A 19,845-nucleotide genomic window follows, 5' to 3' on the forward strand; every position below is an offset into this window, starting at 1 on the left:
GGAAATTCGTTGTGTAAGAAACTAAACTAATACGATTATAATGCCACTCGTCTAGTTCAGAAAAAAAAACCAAGAGACCTATTGTAGGAGACTTAACATCATACCTTCTTTTCGTGAACGCCTGAAATGACGCGGAGAGCAAAAAAATACCCCAAGTATTTTGATCGAAATCCAAAGAAATCGTACAAAGAGATTTGAGGTAGGCGTAAACGGCATATAGCATTTTTATTATCATAAACAGCTACACCTGGGAGTGTTACTTGACGTCGGTTCCTAAAAAATATTACTCTTTTTTTTTTGTCTGGATTTAGGCAACGTAATCTTTATACGAAACTGATGAATCATAACATAGGTCACGGAGCAAATTTCACATATGCAACCATAACGCCCTATCCACGCTAGAAAAGAGAGTACAAAGTTATTGGAATCAGTTGAATTTTTGTGCTCTTGGGGTTGTGTTGCATGTTATATTTCTTCTTTGGGTGCAGAAATTTCAAGTAGTGTTATCTGCAATAAATAGATAAGTTTACAGCAGTTCTGAAATTATACTTTTTGTGCATGTTTCTTTTTCGATAATGTTTAAAGTCCAGCAGGGGCAAGACAGATCAAACCAGAACTTCACCGTCATTGAGTTTTACCATTTGCTGCACGTAATCACTTCGGTCAGGTTCACTGCGTTCTGGCGATCTGAAAGGTGCAAAGAAATCACTCGTTATCCTTTATTTGAAAAAAAAACGTCAATCAAACTTTTTGCAAATTTCTACCCTAACAGTGTTTGGTTATTCTAGAGCAAATATTGTGAGTAAGAAGGCATAAATTCTGTTAAAGGCAGAAAGGAACCAAACCGGTTTGTTGCGAAAAATTATCCTGGAAATACTTGCTTCGAAGGCTGTAAATATATACAGGATGCGTGAACCGATGTTCTTCGGTATCTCCGAATCATCGCCGCTGCATAAAGTATGCCAAAATGCGCCTGTTTTCTTCACACTTTAGAGCGGGCGAATTGACAAAAAAAAAATTTCGAAAAGTGGAGGCAGCCACTAACAATGGCATTATGCATAAAAATTTAAAAAGCTTTTTTGGCGGTATCCGCTAGGGTTGGGACGATGTAAGCTTTCATGGATCAGCACAAATACCTACCTCAAACCTGGACGCCTTGGCTGCTGACGGGATCATCTTGAACAACCACTACGCACTCCCAGCTTGTACGCCATCACGCTCAGCCTTTTTGACGGGCCGGTACCCTATTCACACCGGTAAGTACTTAGGGGACTTTTACTGTTTAACAAATTTTACGTACTGCACCACTTCCCACCACCTTGCCGCATAGTTTTATTTTATGACAAGTAATCACGTGTTGTCCATGAACGATTGTTCCTGTATTATTCCGTTACTCATTGATGTGATAATTCGCAAAAAAAATTAAGATAGCCTGGGGTTCGGTGATAAAGGAACCTTAAGTTGCTGTTTAAACTTCTTACTGCGCCGTGTAGAAAAACGAAAATTTGGCAAATCCAACATATCTGTGAAGTAACACTTTCTATGTGGCAAAAACGTTTCGATGTGGCCCTGGATGCAGAAAAGTACTCATTGTAGATACTGTTGTTCAAAGTCCGTGCCTTGGTAGGAGGTGAAGATACTGCCAGGTGGGAAATTTGAAAGAAAATTGGCCAGTGGCTCCAAAGTGCGGGCGTACCTTGACGCAGCTTAGTAGGCTTTGTTGACGCCAGCTGAGAAAGTTCGGGGCAGTGGAACTACGTAACGTAATCTATACGGCCAATATAGAGCCGCCGAACTACGAAATAGTCAAATCCGAGCAGGGGTGCGTTCCTATTATTGGTGTGCGAAGAGCATGCACGCGTGCACCTTTTAAGCCCTTGTGTTTCTAATGAATACCTTCATAACAATGAATTCCTTAACAATACCTTAATTCATAATGAATACCTTCTTCTGTAAACGGGAGAGCCGGAAGCTGACGTGAAGGAGCCCGAGTGGGGACCAGAAAAATAAAATAGACTTCATTATATGCCATAACCCTGGTGTCGTTAAGGATGTGGAAGTGATCGAAAGGGTAAAGTGTAGTGACTACCGTATGGTAAGATCTCGAATTAGGCTAGCTTTGAGGAGAGACCGTAACAAGCTAGTACGAAATAAGCCGAAAAATGATTTCATTAAGACAGCACGTTGAAGAATTCAGGAATCCCGCTGCAGAAATGATATTCAGCTCTTATCGAGGAAGCCGAGCTTACGGTGCAGGAAGCCAGCGACAACCTTAGACGCATTGTCATGGAGTTTCCACTAGAATTCTGGGGCACGATGGCTACACAGGATACTGGTAACCTTTCCAAGGAGACAAAAGATCTACTTAGGAAACGGCAAACCAAGAAAATCTCCACTCCAGCCCACAGAATAAGACTAGCAGAGCTTTCCAAGTTAATCAAAAGGCGGAAGACAGCCGACATACGGCAGTTTAATATGAAGAGAATCGAATGCGCTGTAAAGAATGGAGGTAGCCTGAAAGCAGTGAAGAGGCGTATTGGCGTGGGGAATGTATGCACAAAGCGTTTACAATAACTAAACGCTTTGTGGTGTCCCACACGTGTCAGTCACAAGCATGAGCAGTTTTTTTTTGAAGAACGCAGCCTCCTTTTCTGACAAGGCTATCGATGTCACTCTGAGACATTCGAAATCTCCTAGTTGCAAAACAGCTCCCTTCAATATCTCACGGATTAGCTGATGAGAATCATGAAACCATGTGACGGGATGTTGAGACGACGCCTCACTCCCATGGTATTCACTGCCGTGAGTTCACAGGTTTTCATGAGTTCTTTTCTGTGGGCTATTCTGATGTTCACCATGCCTTGAGTTGAGGCACGGCGCCGTCTGTGCTACATATAATCGTCGACACGCCAATAGATCATGGTACACAATGCCGCCATCACTTTCGATGTACTTGTATTACCCAATTTTGCAGCAAGTCTTTTTTTCCTTAACATCTGTCTCTGCAAAGCCTCGCGAGCTTTTCTCCTGCGGACATGACAACCCGAACGTCAGGTTTCGGCAATATGTTCATTAGACTATGTGTGATGCCATGCACATACGCTATAACCACCCCCTTACGGTGCTCATTGCGGTCTTCAGCCCTGGTTTCAGGCCCCTTCAGTGCAGAGTTCTTGAAGAAGAAATACATTCAGTTGGAAGTAACGCTTGTCTTTGTCTTCTGGTTCATGTTTTCTTGCGCGCTTATGACGAACGGTGCAAGCCCCAGAATGGAAGTCCCGTTTTATGACAAGGCGCGGCTTGGTGTGCCTTTTGTCAAAGTCCTGATCATCAAAAATGTACTCATATTCAGGTTACAGATAATTGCTAACGCCAACGATTCTCCTCAATGCGAAACATGAGCGCGCCGCCTACTGAAGCCTTCTCGGCGTTGGCGCGTAGCTAGTGCGTCTCAGGTAGTGATCGTGTCACGCACCAGGGGGCGCGCAGTACTCTGGCGTTATCTCGTACCTCGTCGCCGCGGGGACCATATATTGCGTAGTTGCGGCATACCGCCCTCGCCCTCACATTCGCTAAACTTTCATTCTCCGCTGTCCACCTCGCTCTATTTCGGTGGCCTCTTTGTTCTCTAGTGTTCTAGTAACACGTCACCGGCTGAGAGCACGTCTCGCACGGACCCATTTATTCTCACCGTAAAAACAAGGCCTACGGCGGTGGACGACGTAAAAGCACAGGAGAGGGGTCTTGAGAGCTGCTCTCATAAACGCCTTTTCTGCCAGTTCGTAGGAGCTTCCCTGCCTTGTCTCATAGGGGTTGCTTTCGACGTTCTAGATACTGCTAATATACGTTCGATAAGCGCGTATTACACGTATCCGTGACAAGGAGGCCTACGACGAAAGACGACGCAAAATTTCAAGAGACAGGTCGTCAGCGCTGCGCTCATAAACACCTTTTCTGCAAAACGTTGGCAGCTTCCCTCCTCGTCCCACAGCTGTTTTATTCAACAGTTCCAATTCTGCAAAGAGACGTAATTAGGCGCATACGACATCACTCTCCCGGGTCGATTGAGCAAAAACTATAAATACATCGATTGAGAAACTGGCCTCATTAGGTCACACTGTCTAATACGGAAACGTAAAAAGAAATCTAGTGTTCTTTTTCTGGCCTGGTACTTCATGTACTGATAAGGAATGTTCTCATTTCTCCACACCTTGTACCGTTTCGTGTTCGAAAGCGTATCTGTCTCGAATACTGCATGTGAACTAATGAATGGCTTGGCAGAACCTTCAGACTTTACTGCGAGTTTGAACCTTTGCATAGAACGACTGAAATTCTTCTGCACAGTGCGCCAGATCGCTTTTAGGCTTTGGTCTCCTTCAATAGCAATACACGCGGTCTTTTAAGTGAACGCGTCCCTATACCTGTAGTTGAAGTAGCAGTGACCAGTAACCGTCACCAGTAGCAGTGACCAATGTTATTTTTTGTTCATAATTACCCTTTGGAGCCTCTTTATGTTGAAACTTTGCAAAAGGCGTTTACAGGTAAGAAGAAGTAATCACTGTAAAGCTTCTTTACCTGATATTTGGCATACTTTTGGTACAATTTTCCGTCACTTCTAATGTGTACACCATAAGTTTGTGTTGCGTCAAAATAGAGTAATGTCATTTAAAACGCTTTGCCGAATTTTAAAGAGAATATGACCGTAAAATTGCAACAATTGCAGTAATGCTACAAAAATTGTCAGTTCGTTTTTATGGCAGTATTTGTATGGCCTTTTAAATTGCAGGAATGCAGCAAGCCGTAATCCTACCGGCAGAGCCCTGGGGCTTACCTCAGGAAATGAAGATTATGCCTGAGTTCTTTAGGGACCTCGGATACGAAACACATTTGGTTGGCAAGGTGAGCAGAATTTACAACATCGAAAAGAATTTTGAAGATGTGAAAATATTTTCTATGTTCAATAAATCGTTATTTGTCAGCGATGGCTCTACTGATGCCTTTCCAAACTTGTTGTTCTGGTCTTTTTGTTTCAGTCACTTGGATATTCGGAATGTTGAATACTTCGGTGATGGTAGTTGAATTCTTCTCGAAATCGCAACGTTTAAAATCTATAAATAGTACCTTGGAAGTTTCCTAGACTTCTCTTATGACGTTTATTTTTACCTCTGCAATTATTACTAATAATTGGTTTGTTCTCTGCCACTACTACTGTAGAAAAGCATCTACGAAAGCTAATTAACACCACCAAATCTGTTAAGGCCAGCTACAAACTAATCTAGCTCGCATCGGCTCCCATAATTCCAAAGGGGTCACCTATTTATGGGTAGCGCTCCCAAATGTAAAAACTTCAGGGAATTTCAAACGCACTTCGCCAATGGCGCAAGAAACGGTTGAATATTCCCTCGGCTGTGTACTCTTTCGCGGTGATGTTTAAAGGCATCACTTGTTTCCGCAGGAAAAACCGTTTTCAGAGTATGTTAGCTAGTATAGCTTGACGTATGAACGAGTTTTAAAATGTAAAAAGCGCGCTCCTATTTTATATTTTTTTCTCCCTACCACACTCTGACCGCGCAAAAACAAATATATTTTTCTGAGGCCCCCTCACGCGTCAAAATCACCGGCGGAAAAAATGTCGATTGACACACCACATACAGAACCTTTGCTACGTGAAGGAAAAACTGAATGTCGAATAAAATAGTATAAAACAGCGTTTAATAGGATTTAAAATACAATTCTCGTAAAGGTTCATGTACTTCCACTGAGTCTCCCAAAAAATTCGAATAACGAGGCGAAGAAAATTAGCATACTTCTGGATGTCAAAAAATGGATGTACGAAAATCTAAGCCTCCACCTTGAGTCTTTAGGCGGTAACCACATGCACACGCCTGCGCGCTAGATTTTATGCGCTCGCGCGTTCACGCGCTAAGTGACACCGGCCGGAGACGGCGCGCCTGGCGAAGCGCGTCGCGTTCTCGAACATATTTCCTTTGCCAGATATTTCGCCTGCTCTACTGCACGCCCAACGGCCGGCACCAATCAGTGCTACAGCTCGACGCTCTTGCGTTTGCCGGGCCGAGCGGTCCGCGGCGGCCGAGGGTGAATCCCCTGGTGGCCGCAGTCGACAACGTCGCTGCTTCGAAGTTCCCGTCTCCTCGTTGTGATAAATCGGCGCAGCTGCTTTGTTAAAAGCAAAGGTTTACTGGGTGTATGCGCTTCCTCCGTGTCGCACCAGCAAAATACACCATCGGCGAATAACAACGCCGGCGAACAAATTTCGTCGCCCATCAGCCGTAGGCAAACATGACTTTCCGCCGTCGTGTGCGCCTGGCGACGCGGCGATGCTGTTGTGTTTAGTCCGAAGCTGGCGTTAAAGGTAATGTGCCTCTGCTGTAAGTCGAAAAGCCGACGTTTTTGCGTGTTACGATAACAGTGTAACAGAGTTGGGAGCTGTACAGTTAGGCCATATCGACAAGGCGGTCCCGTCAGGCGCGGGGCTGAGCATGATCACGCGCCTTCGTCGCCTCCATGTGGCTGTGGGCCCTCGCCCTTGTCAAGTGCTTGGGCGCGTAGACACGAGAACGCGTGTGAAATCAAGCGCGCGGCCACGTGCGTGGGGTACCGCTTTAGAGGTGATGTTTCTTACTCTGCATGGGGATCGTGGGGAAGTAAAGGACAGCCTTTTTGATAGAAACCCGTGGTTTTCGACGGACACCCAAAAGTAGACTGAAAAATAATATTAGCTATTCAAGCAATACTTCACGTGCAATAAAGGCGACGTGCATAAAAGGCCACAGGCAGACCGCAAACTGCAAAATTAGAGCAAAAGATCCGCCAAAACTATAGAAGGCATTTTAAAAATCACATGTTTTACGCAGTCTACAGTCCTGCCTATTTTCAGCATAGATGAGCCTCACTTTAACATCAACCACCGAAGAATATTTACACAAATTTAACAGCGCTCCACTAATTCCTTTCTGCAACTTTTTGGTTGAGTTTTAGGTTGCGAACAGGTGGCGAATTAAGTAAATGTTAAATCAGGCTAAAATTTAGTTTTTTGCGTCACTTAAGTCTGCTAATGCGCTTGGAGGGCAAATATTTCCATATTTGTCAGCGTACTAGTAATGCTAAATTGTGTTTGTTCTAATTTGTTGTATTTGTTTTCACGTGAAATCACGCAAATTAATTCGGCAGCTTTCGTTAGTGCTACACCATGTTTGGCGGTCGTGGTCACTTTCGTTTGTATCTTTTTGAGCTGAATATTTGAGGAGGGATACGGCGACATATGGCAAAGCTTCTCCAGGAAAATATATCTGGGCCGCTGGATTGTACCTGTCCCACTCACGTGCAGTCACTTTTTCTTGCCAGAGTGCTCCAGTAATCTACCATTTCTTCTTTTGCTGGCAACGGGGTGGAATTGTTTAGATGTAATGCCCTGGGCTGCAAATGTGGCAAGCAGGCGCCAAATCTAATGCGAGGTCAAAGCCGGTGTTATTAGCTGCTAACAGCGGCAGCATCTGTCTGTATCGGAAAACTAACACAACAACGGCAGTTTTACTTTAAGGGAGATACTTAGGTCGGTGAGTAAAGCACGTTGTTGGGCTAGTTGGTGTTCCATGATAACAATAAAACTGCGCAAAAGGACGGGACGGAAGAAGAGGACAACAAAGAGGACAACAAGAGGACAACTGCGCCTGGTTTGTTGTCCTCTTCTTCCGTCCCGTCCTTTTGCGCAGTTTTATTCTTAGGTCGGTCTTCTTAAAATTTATTTTCCGTGCACTCTTGCAGGACCGTCCATTCTCCACGACCTGCACAGACACTGCCACACGTTTTCAAGAACACTGGCGAGAAGTTTTGCTTGGGGTATTTGGTCCTGGATGAAAGAAAACAGCGCAGTTTAACTTTATAAAAAAAAAGAAAGAAGCACATTAGCTGTTCGGACGAGATTTTGTTTTGGGGCATACACTAATTTTCTAGTGATTGAAAATGTCCAGTGTCCACAACACCCTAATGGGCTCCTAGGATTGATTGGTAATTCTGGTACCAAAGTGGCCTGAACTTCATTGTGTTCTATTGGGCTGTACTTAGTACTCTAAGTTCTGCTCTCACGAAGCCTCGTGCGAATGGCCTGTTTATAAAGCAGAAAACCTGTTTACACAGAGATCTGCATGGGGTAAAGGTTGTGGTTCCCACCTCACCTCAGCATTTCGTTTGCACCTTCATTTCAGCCTAAGGTTATGAGCGATGAAAATGTACTGGCTACTCTGGCCATCAGCTGGTGATCAAATTTTTTTTTAAAAGCTAACAAAGGGATTTATTCTTTCCAAAGAATTCACGGCTTTCGAAATAGAGTCGACAAAGCTCATGACTTTTGAATATGAAATTCCGCGTAAAAAAGAAACCGGCCACTTTGTTGTGATTGCACGTCTGTGTATGCTTAATAAAGAAGTAGAACACAAAGTTGAATTTCCCAAAGGATCCCTAAACAACCATCAGTATTTGATGCTCAGTTCCAGAATTGTAATTACCCGCTGCGGTGGCCTATTGGCTCAGGTGCTGTGCTGCTGAGCTCAATGACACCGGTTAAATTCCCTGCCGTGGCGTCCGCTTCTGTGAAGGAAGCGTAAAGCGAAAACACCCGTGTGTACAAGATTTTGGCGCACAACAAAGATACCAATTAGAGGTAGAAATACATTCGGAGTCCTCCACTGCGCCGCGCCTCATCGCCTAAATAGCGTCGGCGCGTTAAACCTGATAATCAATCAATCAATGCAGGAGTGCAATTGGGTATTTGGAATTACTCCAGAGCGCCAAGCACGACATGTCATCACCATTCTAATGGGTATTCACTGGCCCGTCGTTGTGGTTTTTTAGACTTGTCCTTGCGAAGCCCCGAAAAAGTCGTAGCGCTTTAATCATATACTCCAGCCATGGTATCGCGGCTAGCGGACTACGTTCAAAACGGCTACGGAAGGCCGGCCAAATTCTGCTGTCAATCACGCCAAAAGCATCACATGCAAAGGCGGTAAACGTAGGAAAGCACAATTACATAAGGAGCGCGGTCACTGTACCGTCCACCCAAAACGACACAGTGAGCTGGAGAGGAAGCAAAAGCGATGGCAAATGGAAGCGTACTGCTTACCTACTCCCATAAACAAGTCCTTTCAGTTAAGTCTTTGCCTACGAGCAGCCACAATTTGGTTATGTGGGAACTCAGCCGCAAATACGTTTAGGTAACTCCGAATATTTCGAAACTTTCTGAAAGAATTCTACGACTTCCGTACCTGCCCTGATATAACCATGCAGGTAGAACCACTTAAATTCAATTGCTTCCTGTTGTTGTTTATTGCGTGAATGATATTAGTGTGTCTTCAGCACGTCCCATCACTATAATATTACGCTGATTCTTAATATTGCAACACGGCTGAATGTGTGATAATTTGTCGCATATTTTTTCGGAGTAGTTAAAAATACGCCGAACCACAATTGTCACCCGCACCTATTGTTCGCAGTATGGTAGATGTGAAGTCGAAAACAACGCGTCTAACATTTTAAATTCTGATGCTAGGGAATGCGGAACTCCTTGCTTTATTTCAGGTTCTACACAGTCTGTTCAAATACAACTTGTAATGGGCCGATATGACATAAAAATTCTATAAAAGCACGAAAGTAATGCGGTTTGTCGCGGTTGCATAAAAATCATTTTGCTCCTCCGTCCCTTCCTCCCCTACTGTTTACGTGAACTGCCAAACTGCAAGTTTATTTTGTTTCTAGTGGCACTTGGGAAACTTTGCGAAGGAATATACACCAACATACCGAGGGTTTGACACCTTTTATGGATTTTATGGCGCCGAGGTGGACTACCGCTCTCATACTTTCACAATGGTATGATCTTTCTTATTACTATATAAAGACGGTTGCTCTCTAACATCAAACCTAATGGCATGAATAATGCGTATAAGGTATTTTGCAAAGAGTGTTCAAATAAGATATGTAACAAACTCCCGCCGCGATGGCTCAGTAGATATGGCGTTGGGTTGTTTAACCCTAGGACGCGGGTTCGATTCCCAGCGGTGGTGGCGGCTGCTTTCCTGATTGAGGCGAAAAGCAAAAACCAGGTGCGTTAGAGATATCGGTGCATGTTAAAGATCCCCAGGTGGTCAAAATCATTCCGCAGCCTTTCAGTACGGCGCACACCATCACCTGTGTAGCGTCGGCGCGTTAAACACCTAATGAACCAATCAGTATGTAAGCAAACCCATAGACTGGTGTATTGTGTGTATTCTGTGTTGTGACGGACTAATCAGGCAATCAGAAAAACCGGTATTTGAGATGCCAACTTACACTCACTATTTGGTACGTCTTTGAGAGCTGATATATGTCTATTTTTGATAAAGTTGAAAAAGGCAGAGGCAAAAAATGGTTACAAGATATATTTTTCCAGGCGTTACGTGTGCCAGACGAGATGTGAATGGGTGTTGAAACAAAAACGTTATTTTGCAAAAAACAATATATTGCAAAATGTATTTGGTAGCAACGTTCTTGGGAGTTTATTATCCTTGATTAAGTTTGTTGCGGCTGCATTCCGGAGTTTTTTTGCTGCTTTTGAATATTTCTTTCAAATCTCATGTAAGTTTAAACAAGATTGACGCGCGCCTCTTCTCCCTGTTTACTATAAAATGTGCCACTTTTACAAAAAACAAAACACGGCCGGTGGTCGAAAACGCTCGCTGGTACCAAATACAGAATTTTTTTGCGCTTAGTGTGTTCCAGCAACGGCCGTTTTCTTGGGAAGGCATTACACGTATGCGGAAACTGCAAAACAGCGTGCATCTAGAGACTGGGCTGCCTACATCTTTTGTGGGGAGGTTAATTATTCCATGCGCTCCACTACGACAAGCACAATAGCAACGGTGTACTTCGCCACGTAAAACGCAAACACTCATTTCTATACTCACGTTGCCTTCCTTCTTCTGCTATAAGAATAACACAAGTTGAAAAAATATCTCTGAGGTTCTCCGATACTCGGGAAATAATTGTTAAGCTCAACAGTTTTCGCTAATACATTTATTTTCTCCGAAAATTGCATTCCTAATAAGCGTTTTGTTGTTTGGTGTTCTGAAACTATATAAATAAAAAGTCTGGACAAATACCTGCCAGACAGTTAACAACAAAAAGCAGTGAAAACCGTGTCGCGATTTGGCCTTTTGAATCATGTCTTCAGGAATAAAGCCTTTGTTGTCGCCAGATGCTGGTCTTTTAGCGCTTATCCTTCCGCTTTTAAAGTATTTATCCTTCGCATGATGTGCTTTCGCCGTGTGTCTTATTACAAACGTGAGTTTGCAATACCAATTGCGCTCTAGTGGCTACATAATTATAAAAAAAGAGATTAAAGAACTAATTTTAAAATGTGCACGCTTGGGTGTTGTATACTTCCCTTAGTTTAAATGTTGTTGAAAACTGCATGAAAGTACGTCTTTTCTCAAAGACTTGGAAATCTTCAATTCAACTGAGTTAATTAGGTGACAAGCAGCGTGTAGTTTTACAAGCTAAGAAGACCTTTAAAATAAAGATCGCCTTAGTTGATGGTTTCTTTAATATTTCTTCTGCACAAATATCAATCCACGTTTATTTTATTTTTTTTTACGTTTTGAGCGCGCAATATTGCCGCAAAGTTTACTTGGGTGACCACTGTGTTTTTATTTGTTTTTTTTATTTGTTCTGTTGGGAAATTTAGGATGCAAGTTTTACATTAGCGTGAACACAAAGCTACATATTTGACGCATTCTCACACTTTTTTGAAATAAAAAGTCAAGCAATAGATCGTTTTGTCACATTGCAATTGCTGCCACACAAAACCGCGTGCTTCTATAAACACCTACTTTGAGAAAAAGAATTCGCAGTTTAACAAATTGGCATAAGGCACCAAAAAAATGTGCTGTCCATAAAGGCAACAAGAAAAGTCCACCCCAAATCTCTCCATAATATATCTTGCGTATATGTGTAAACGAGCCCATGACAGTATTTCGGCGAAACATGCAATGGGCTCCACAAGAATAAAAACACTTACCTGTTGACTTAACCGGTAAGCCAGCTTGTCCATTTACGTTTGGTTAAATTTGATCATAACGGTTGATTTGAGTTTTTGGTTTGGTCCGTTTTGTTGGAACTTTCCATGGCGACGAAGACAAAACAGCTCAACAGACGCTTAGGCGAAGAAGAATAGGACGACTAGGAAAGGCTTCAAGATGGCTGCATGGAAGACGGTTCCCTGAACATAGTGCAAATATGTCTGGCTTCCCCAGACAAAGGCTTCCTCTCTTTTTTCCTTCGACATTCTCCCACTTGGTGTTCGGGATGCGACAAGACGAGGTGAACCATGCAGCGGAATTCAATTCTCCGACTGCAAAGCTTGCCCGAAAGCAAGGGGGGGTGTCTAGGCAGCGGAAACAGCTCCGGATTGTTCTGAAAAGCCTTCTTGCCTCTAATCGGACGCTCGTCACCGAAATAACACCATGTGTGGAGCAAGCCAAGGACGTCGAGGCCGCTGTTTGGTCAGCCAAAGTCCAGCACAACGAAGACCGACTTTCTAGAACCAGTGAAAAGCTGCAAGCCCTAGCTTAAGGAACCAGAATTGATGGTCATCACGTCGATCCTCTGGAGTCTGTACAGCTAGCTTACAAAATTATTGGCTCCCTACAACAAGAATTTTACGAATTAAAGCGAGACGCTCTTCAGGGGAGTCCGCGGATGAAAGAAGACCAACAGCTGCCAAAAATGAAGCCTGAGCTCATCCCGCATGGTGACCGGCGCGATATCTTATTGGTGCATCGATGACGACTATAAATGTTAAACACATTTAATTGAAATCATGGAAGTAGCTGGATAGTACCATGAGTACCGCTTGAAAGAAGCTTTTTTTGCGCACATCACGATCAACACAAATTTAGTAGTTGGGCTATAATTAAGGCAAACTAAACCAAAAACAAATACGCCCACATACAAACCACTGGGAAATAACGAAACGTCTTTGTGCTAATGATGATGACAAAAGGAGCGAATCAATATAATGGCAACAACACGTAGTCTGATAAGAAAATTATCTCCACGCCCTGTGTGGATGGGATAAGCGAGTATACACAGTACAACAGAAGTAGCGTGGTAATTTAAAACAATGTAGGCAAAACTGACGATGTCAGTTTTGGTTACAAAGGCGTTACGATGCCCATCAATTCGGTTACATTAAATACATTTAGCATTTCTGGTATAGTTCATATATTTATTGTGCTTTTGGTGTTCCCAGTACAATAAAACGGGGCTGGACTTCTGGGATGGCACAGAACCTATAAGAAATGAGACCGGGCATTATTCTACAACATTGCTCACTAATCGAGCAATTAACCTGATCGAAACTCGCAACAAAGAAAAGGTAAGCTCTGCTTTAAATCTTGAGGTGAAATGGCATGATTCACGTTGGTAAAGGGCTAATAAGATTACCGAGAACGTTTGAGGGTTTCATGCAGCAAAGGCCTGCGTTTTTTCGTGATAAATACAAAATTGATCAAAACTTTCACGTCGGGGAAACTGTATATGGTAGCCTTGTTAACTGTCTGTATATTACAGTTAGTATTTCGGCTTCTTTCAGTATTTTGCGGCGTGTCAAAAATTTCGGTTTGTTTTCGTTATTTTACAAAGTTTGCTGTTGCTTCTTTTTTTTAGCCTTTCTTCCTTTATTTGGGTCACCAAGCACCTCACGCAGGCTCCGACATTCCTCTTGACGCTCCAGCGGAGAACATTGGAAAGTTTCCGTATATTGGAGAAGAGAACCGTACGATATATGCAGGTAAAATCATAAAGCCACTGCACCGGTTGCGCTGACTTCATTGTCTGGGCGAATGAAGCACAGGGAATGCACCAACCCCTCGCTTTTACGCGTTCTTTTTTGGATACTTCTAAGATAAATAACCCCGAAAATGACCTAAAATTCGCAACAATTCTAACAAATACCCAAATTACGAGTCGAAAGATGCAAACGAAGACGGCTCAAAAGGGGTTTTCGATACGATTATATACACCATTGACATACGCGTGGCCAAGATGATTTGGGGCATGTACCTGAAAAAACGGGGTACGCGCACGTGGAAATATTTCTGGTGAAGCATAATATTTATTAGTATCTAAAGCAACCTGATAAAACGGTTCTGAATACGTCTATCTTGAATACCTCTTCATAAAATTGGATTGGTAGTAGGTGGGTGTAAGGGTGAATGGAAAATACAACAGTAACCTTAGATTTGGTGATGACGTTGCCTGGCAAGTTAACTGGTGTGGTGAATTCCAAAGCATCATTAGCACACTAGACAAGCAGAGTAGAATCGTGGGCCTGAAAGTATTATGCAACAAAATAAAGTAATGCTCAAATGACTCTGGAGAGCACGGCGGTTTGAGATCGATCGCGAGGCAGTTGAAGTGGGTAAGCGATTATGTTTACTTAGCCAAGTTGTGACATCGGATCCCAGAAATGAAGCAGAGATGTTTAGAAGAATAAAAATGGGATGGAATGCATTCGGCAAGCATTCTGAGATCGTTGTCCATGAGCGGGAAAGTGTATGAGATTGGCATCTTACCTGAACTCCCATACGGGGCGGAAACTTCGAGGCTCATTGAAAGGTCTCAACTTACATTTTTGGACTTTTCGAAGAGCAATCAAATGGAATATGATAGGTGTAGCGTTAGGGGACAAAAAAAAGCCCAGTGCTCAGGAAGCACAGACTTGTGAATGACATATTAGTAGAAATTAGAAAGAAATGAGCGTGAGCAGGGCATGTTGTGCGAAGGCCAAGTAACCGTTTGTCATAAAGGATACCAGAGTGGATTCCTAGGTAAATCGAACATGGCAGGAAGGGGCACAAAGTAGGATTGGCGGATGATATTATAACTGTGTGGAGAAAAATTTGTCGCAGTTAGCACAGGATTAGGATAAGTGTAGAATAATGCGAGAGGCATGTACCCTGCAAATAACTTAGACAGGCTGGTGATGATGAAGAATATGATAAAAAACTGTCAGCACTCATTTTATATAAAATAGCAACATAACTTAATATGGACTCGCCTCTCACCAGCAATTACAGAGTGTCTATCTTATTTTGGTAAAGCAATTGGTACTATCAAATAAATTCTCTTCAAGCTCTACCAATGCTGCCCCCTCGGGAGAAAAATAATGATTGAAACGATTTGAACTTCGCCGGGAACGCCAGCATTTAAAAAGTATAGGCCATGTATAAAATAAAATAAAGCAAGATTGCGCCTCATAGGTCACTAGTTCCACTTGAAACCACCCCAGCTTCAACAAACAGGAGTTAAACAGATGTGTCACATGTCAGCTAAAAGGGGGTTGCATATCTATTAGGATAAGGTGTATCTAAAAATGGTTATTCCTGCGACTATATTATACGATTACCAGATGATTGTAAAAAATGCCAACGTAACTCCAGTATATAAAAGCGGAGATAAAACAAAAAAGTGTAACTACAGGCCTATTTCTCTGACAAGCTTGTGCTGCAAGACATTCGAACATATCATTTACACAAACTTAATGAATCATCTGCAAAGTAACAACTTCTTTTCCCCATTGCAACACGGTTTCAGGGCGGGTTTTTTGTGCGATACACGATTGGTCGAGTTTACGCACGACATTGCAGCTTCTATTACCTCAGGCCTTCAGGTTGACTGTATATTTCTGGATTTCCAGAAGGCATTTGATTCCGTGTCACATGTGTTGTTGTTGCAAAAGCTTCGTCGTCTAGGTATACCTGATGCCCTTCTCATGTGGATCGAAGCGTACCTTTCTGAAAGACAGCAGTGCATGATTCTTGACGGTGTGTGCTCATCAAGCGTCGGTTTATTGTCAGGAGTGCCGCAAGGGTCAGTTTGGGGGCCCCTGCTTTTTCTTATTTTTATAAATGATATCTCTGACAATCTCTCTAGCCGTGTTCGATTGTACGCTGACGATTGCTGCATTTACAATAACATAACCTCTGAAGCGGACACCGTTCAATTGCAGAATGACTTGAACTCTATAGTTTCTTGCTGTGATTCATAGAGAATGACATTAAATGTGTCGAAGTGCAAATTGGTGAGGTTTACAAACAAAAAACAGCCTTGGATTTCAAATTACGTCATGGCCGGGGCTACCTTACCGGTTGCATCAGAATATAAATATCTAGGGATCACTTTTTCTTCAAACGTGTCTTGGAACGCTCATATTAATTACTTAACATTAAAGGCTAGTCGCGTGCTAAAATTTTTGAGGCACAATTTTAGACAGGCACCAACTAAGTTGAAAGAAACACTATACATATCCAATGTGCGTCCCATATTGGAATATGCTTGCAGTGTCTGGGACCCCTCAACAAAATCAAGTATAGAAGCCCTAGAGGGTGTACAGGCACGAGCAGCACGCTTTGTGGGAAGCAATTATAACTTCACCGTAAGATCAGCTGACATTCGCTGAGGATTACAATGGCCTCTGTTAACTGACCGGCGAAAATACCCACGACTGTCCCTATTTTACAGCATATTCATGAACAGAACAGGCATCGACAAGGTTCAGTATATAAGACCACCTACCTATGTGTTACCCCGTACTGACCATTCTTTAAAACTGCGTGAATACGCGTCCAGGATCAACGCATTCAAATACGCCTTTTTTCCAAGAACCACGCACGACTGTAACGGCTTGCCAGAGGAAATTGTCTCTGCGCCTACCTCATCTTTTGTTAGAAATTTGCACAATTTTTTGTTGAACTAATCCCTACTGTACATTTCTGATGCGTTCCGTACTAATTGCTTTTTATTTTATTTTATTGCCCTGTGTAACCGATAGCACTTTTCTTTTTTTGCGTTTTTGCTTTGTATTTGCAATGTGATGCCTTATTTATGACAGTGTAAGTCAACACTTTGTTGTGTCAACCATACAGCCTTTTACCCGCAACCATTTTTGTTATATTGACTGTACTGTATTCCTTTCTTGTTTTCCCCCCTACAATAATGCCCGTGAGGGCTATGTAGGTACCTGCATAAATAAATAAATAAATACATTGGAACAGATTTAAAGATTAGGGTTTGGCTAGGCATTTGCTGCTCCATATCCAAACTGTGTGGAATGTTTGCTCCCTGCAGTGATCCACTGCTTTCCATTCTACACAATACAGTTCCAAGTGATCGGAATAATAAGAGAGCAAAGTGCAGTAAGTCTACATGTTTGAAACACGATCGTAAAAATAAAAGGAGCGTGAATAACGAAGCACACGATAGAAAAATGATCAGTTGCGCTGGCTAACAACCTTATGTGTTTTCTTGTTTGGGGCACGAACGTATACAAGGTAGGCAAACCGAGACAATGAAAACGCAGCATTAACGACCACCAGCAAGAACATGTGAAACTGCCGAAAATCCCTTCCGGCAGCCATTTTACTCCCACCTTCATATATAGAGTTTCTGTCCGATATTTAGCAAAAATCAGCGGCGTAGCTCACGTGTGCCAAGTGATGCAAGGAACAGTACCCGAAGCGCAGCTTGCTAAATGAACGAAACGGTAAGTTAAATATTGATTATGGTGGACGCCCACTACTCTCGATACAGCAGTTTCCGAAGCTGTCGTTGAATGGGACGAGTCTATTCTCCCTTACAATTTTTTGACGCTGTTCTCTTTCATCATACTTCTCCCGACACCTAGGTCAGCGATGTTCTTTTTATTGACCCGTTAAAGCCTTCAGCTTTGCGCGCCCCTACTCATGTTTCGGATTTAACTCATTAGCCAGCCGAACGACATCTGCAGTTAGGTCCGACGCATTTTTCAGCTTTCGCCGCTAGCACCGCGCAGAAAACTTCCGCACAGATATACCAGCGTCCTCGCTTCGTACCTTTCTCGCAATATGGCTTAACTGAAGCACTGGGCCAGCTATTTGTGAAACTGAGAGACAACCGAGAAAGCGTGGCGGTGCCTTTTCAAACAATCAGGTATTCAAGTGGTTAGGGACGTGAAGACTGGAGGGTAGCGGGGTTGCTGCTGCGGGAATGCACCACGCGGTAACACTTCAAGATGAAATTGCCATGCTGGACAAAATTTGGTGGTCAAAGCCAGCCAGGTTTTCGCAATGGAGAACCCTAATAAATTGGCGATTTCAAGCGCGCTGTTGCCATATTAGCTGTTCTTTTCTTTCCTTATTTACATGTGAATTCCAGTTGCCATACACTGGAGCTTTGACCGAGCTTTCAGCATGTTACGTAGCATCTATGACGCTGCTGGCGCTCTAAACTACGGAGATGCTGACGGCGGAATTAATGAAATGCTGAATCCAAACAGCGTTTCCTGCTCTGGAGTAAGCTGCCGGTGGTTGCGGTGTTTCATTGTACGTCTATACGATCGACACTACGGCAAGGCTTATCCTTGTGAAGACAAGTGCTTGGCATCGTAATATGTCACACTGGCTTAGCTGAGTTTGTTTATATAACGCATAGTTTCCAAGATATGAATAACACTTGAAAGCGCAAACCGTCTGCTGAAGGCGAAAACGCTACACGCGTGACCGCTGAAAGTATCGGCCTGTAACTGCCGCCAATTAGCGCGCACATAATAGCACACATCAGAACACGTAAACGTTGTTCGCGAGCCGGAATATTGCTGAAAATCAGTTTAAAAATTCGGAAAGCGGATGATGGTGCGGTGAAAAATTGCGCTTGGGATCGTCGCAGGCGCGGATCCATAAAGCGACGACGGAAATACTACGCTACGCGGCCTCGTAGGGACGTAATCGCCGCTCCTGAGCCGCATGCAATAAACGCAAACGGATCGCTAGTTGTTGGTTGAAAACACCAAATATTGTCGTGCGCACGCTTATTCCGTTTTGGGCTCCCTGACTGGTTTCCAAACGCTTGCTTCCAGTATGCTTCAACGGACGTGCTGTCGCCAGCACTGCCGGCACGAGAAGCAGTGCCGCGCGGCTAGTAGTGCACGGAGCATGGGCGCCGGCTGTTAAATCACGCATGACGTAACGACGACCCGAGCCAATAGCCGCGTGCATCTCCGAGAGCGGAGATGAGATGCTGACAAGCCTAACTCTCTTTGCCTTATCGGAGTTTATCAGCCTGTAGCATTCGTGGCGTTATAAGGCACGAGAAAGAGCGAAACCACGGCGATATATAGCTTGAAAACCCGTTTTAGGGCTCCTTTAAAAAGCCAGGATCAAACGTCGTTCTCGAGAGCGAATGGGATCCACGTTTCCCGAGGCTTTTCTTATTACGCTCTATAGCGGTGAATGTAGCCCCGTTCCTCGCGTCACGATAAAATTATTACGTATTGTTTATTTGATTAGTGGTTTTTGTTATCTTATAATGGCGCAATTTAGTATTTTATTCCCACAGATACATTCTCCTCCTTCTCTGTCCTCGTTTTGAAAGCGTGCACTTTCTCGAACGTGTAAAACTTTGGCGCCTGGAAGGCATTTTTTTTAGTTTATGTGTATGCCCCACGTCACACTGTTTTTCTTCCTACGAGTGAGCGAACAATGGAATTCAGCAATGTCTGTAAAGATTTAACATGGCACCACACGATTAGTACCAAAGTGGCCGGCGCCCTAATAAAACAGGCAAACGTTTAAGCCTACTTAGACCTAGTGTGAAAGTAGCTAAAACAGCATAGCTGTGGTTCTCTGTACCGGCTAGAAATTCAACAGGCGCGCTCCACACAACGGCAGAGCCGCTGCAGCGCAAATTCTGCGGTTCGCTCAATGAATGACAAGCTAACCGAAAGTGACGGGAGTCTCCCTCTGCTACGGGACAGCCTGT

At 43.4% G+C, this 19,845-nt stretch overlaps 1 protein-coding gene across 1 annotated transcript in view; it reads left to right on the top strand.

Annotated features, from left to right (window-relative positions):
• LOC144141760 (arylsulfatase B-like) overlaps positions 1–19,845 on the top strand; it is a 28,302-nt gene that overhangs the window by 4,682 nt on the left and 3,775 nt on the right. Inside the window, exons 2-6 of the mRNA XM_077673262.1 lie at positions 1,097–1,256; positions 4,787–4,899; positions 9,772–9,882; positions 13,301–13,426; positions 13,717–13,840. Coding sequence (XP_077529388.1) covers positions 1,097–1,256; positions 4,787–4,899; positions 9,772–9,882; positions 13,301–13,426; positions 13,717–13,840 — 634 coding nt within the window. The remainder of the gene's footprint in view (positions 1–1,096; positions 1,257–4,786; positions 4,900–9,771; positions 9,883–13,300; positions 13,427–13,716; positions 13,841–19,845) is intronic.

This window comes from Haemaphysalis longicornis, unplaced genomic scaffold, assembly GCF_048455015.1.
Source record: "Haemaphysalis longicornis isolate Haplotype H1 unplaced genomic scaffold, Haemaphysalis longicornis Haplotype H1 scaffold_6, whole genome shotgun sequence".
In the NCBI taxonomy this organism is placed as follows: Eukaryota; Metazoa; Arthropoda; class Arachnida; order Ixodida; family Ixodidae; genus Haemaphysalis; species Haemaphysalis longicornis.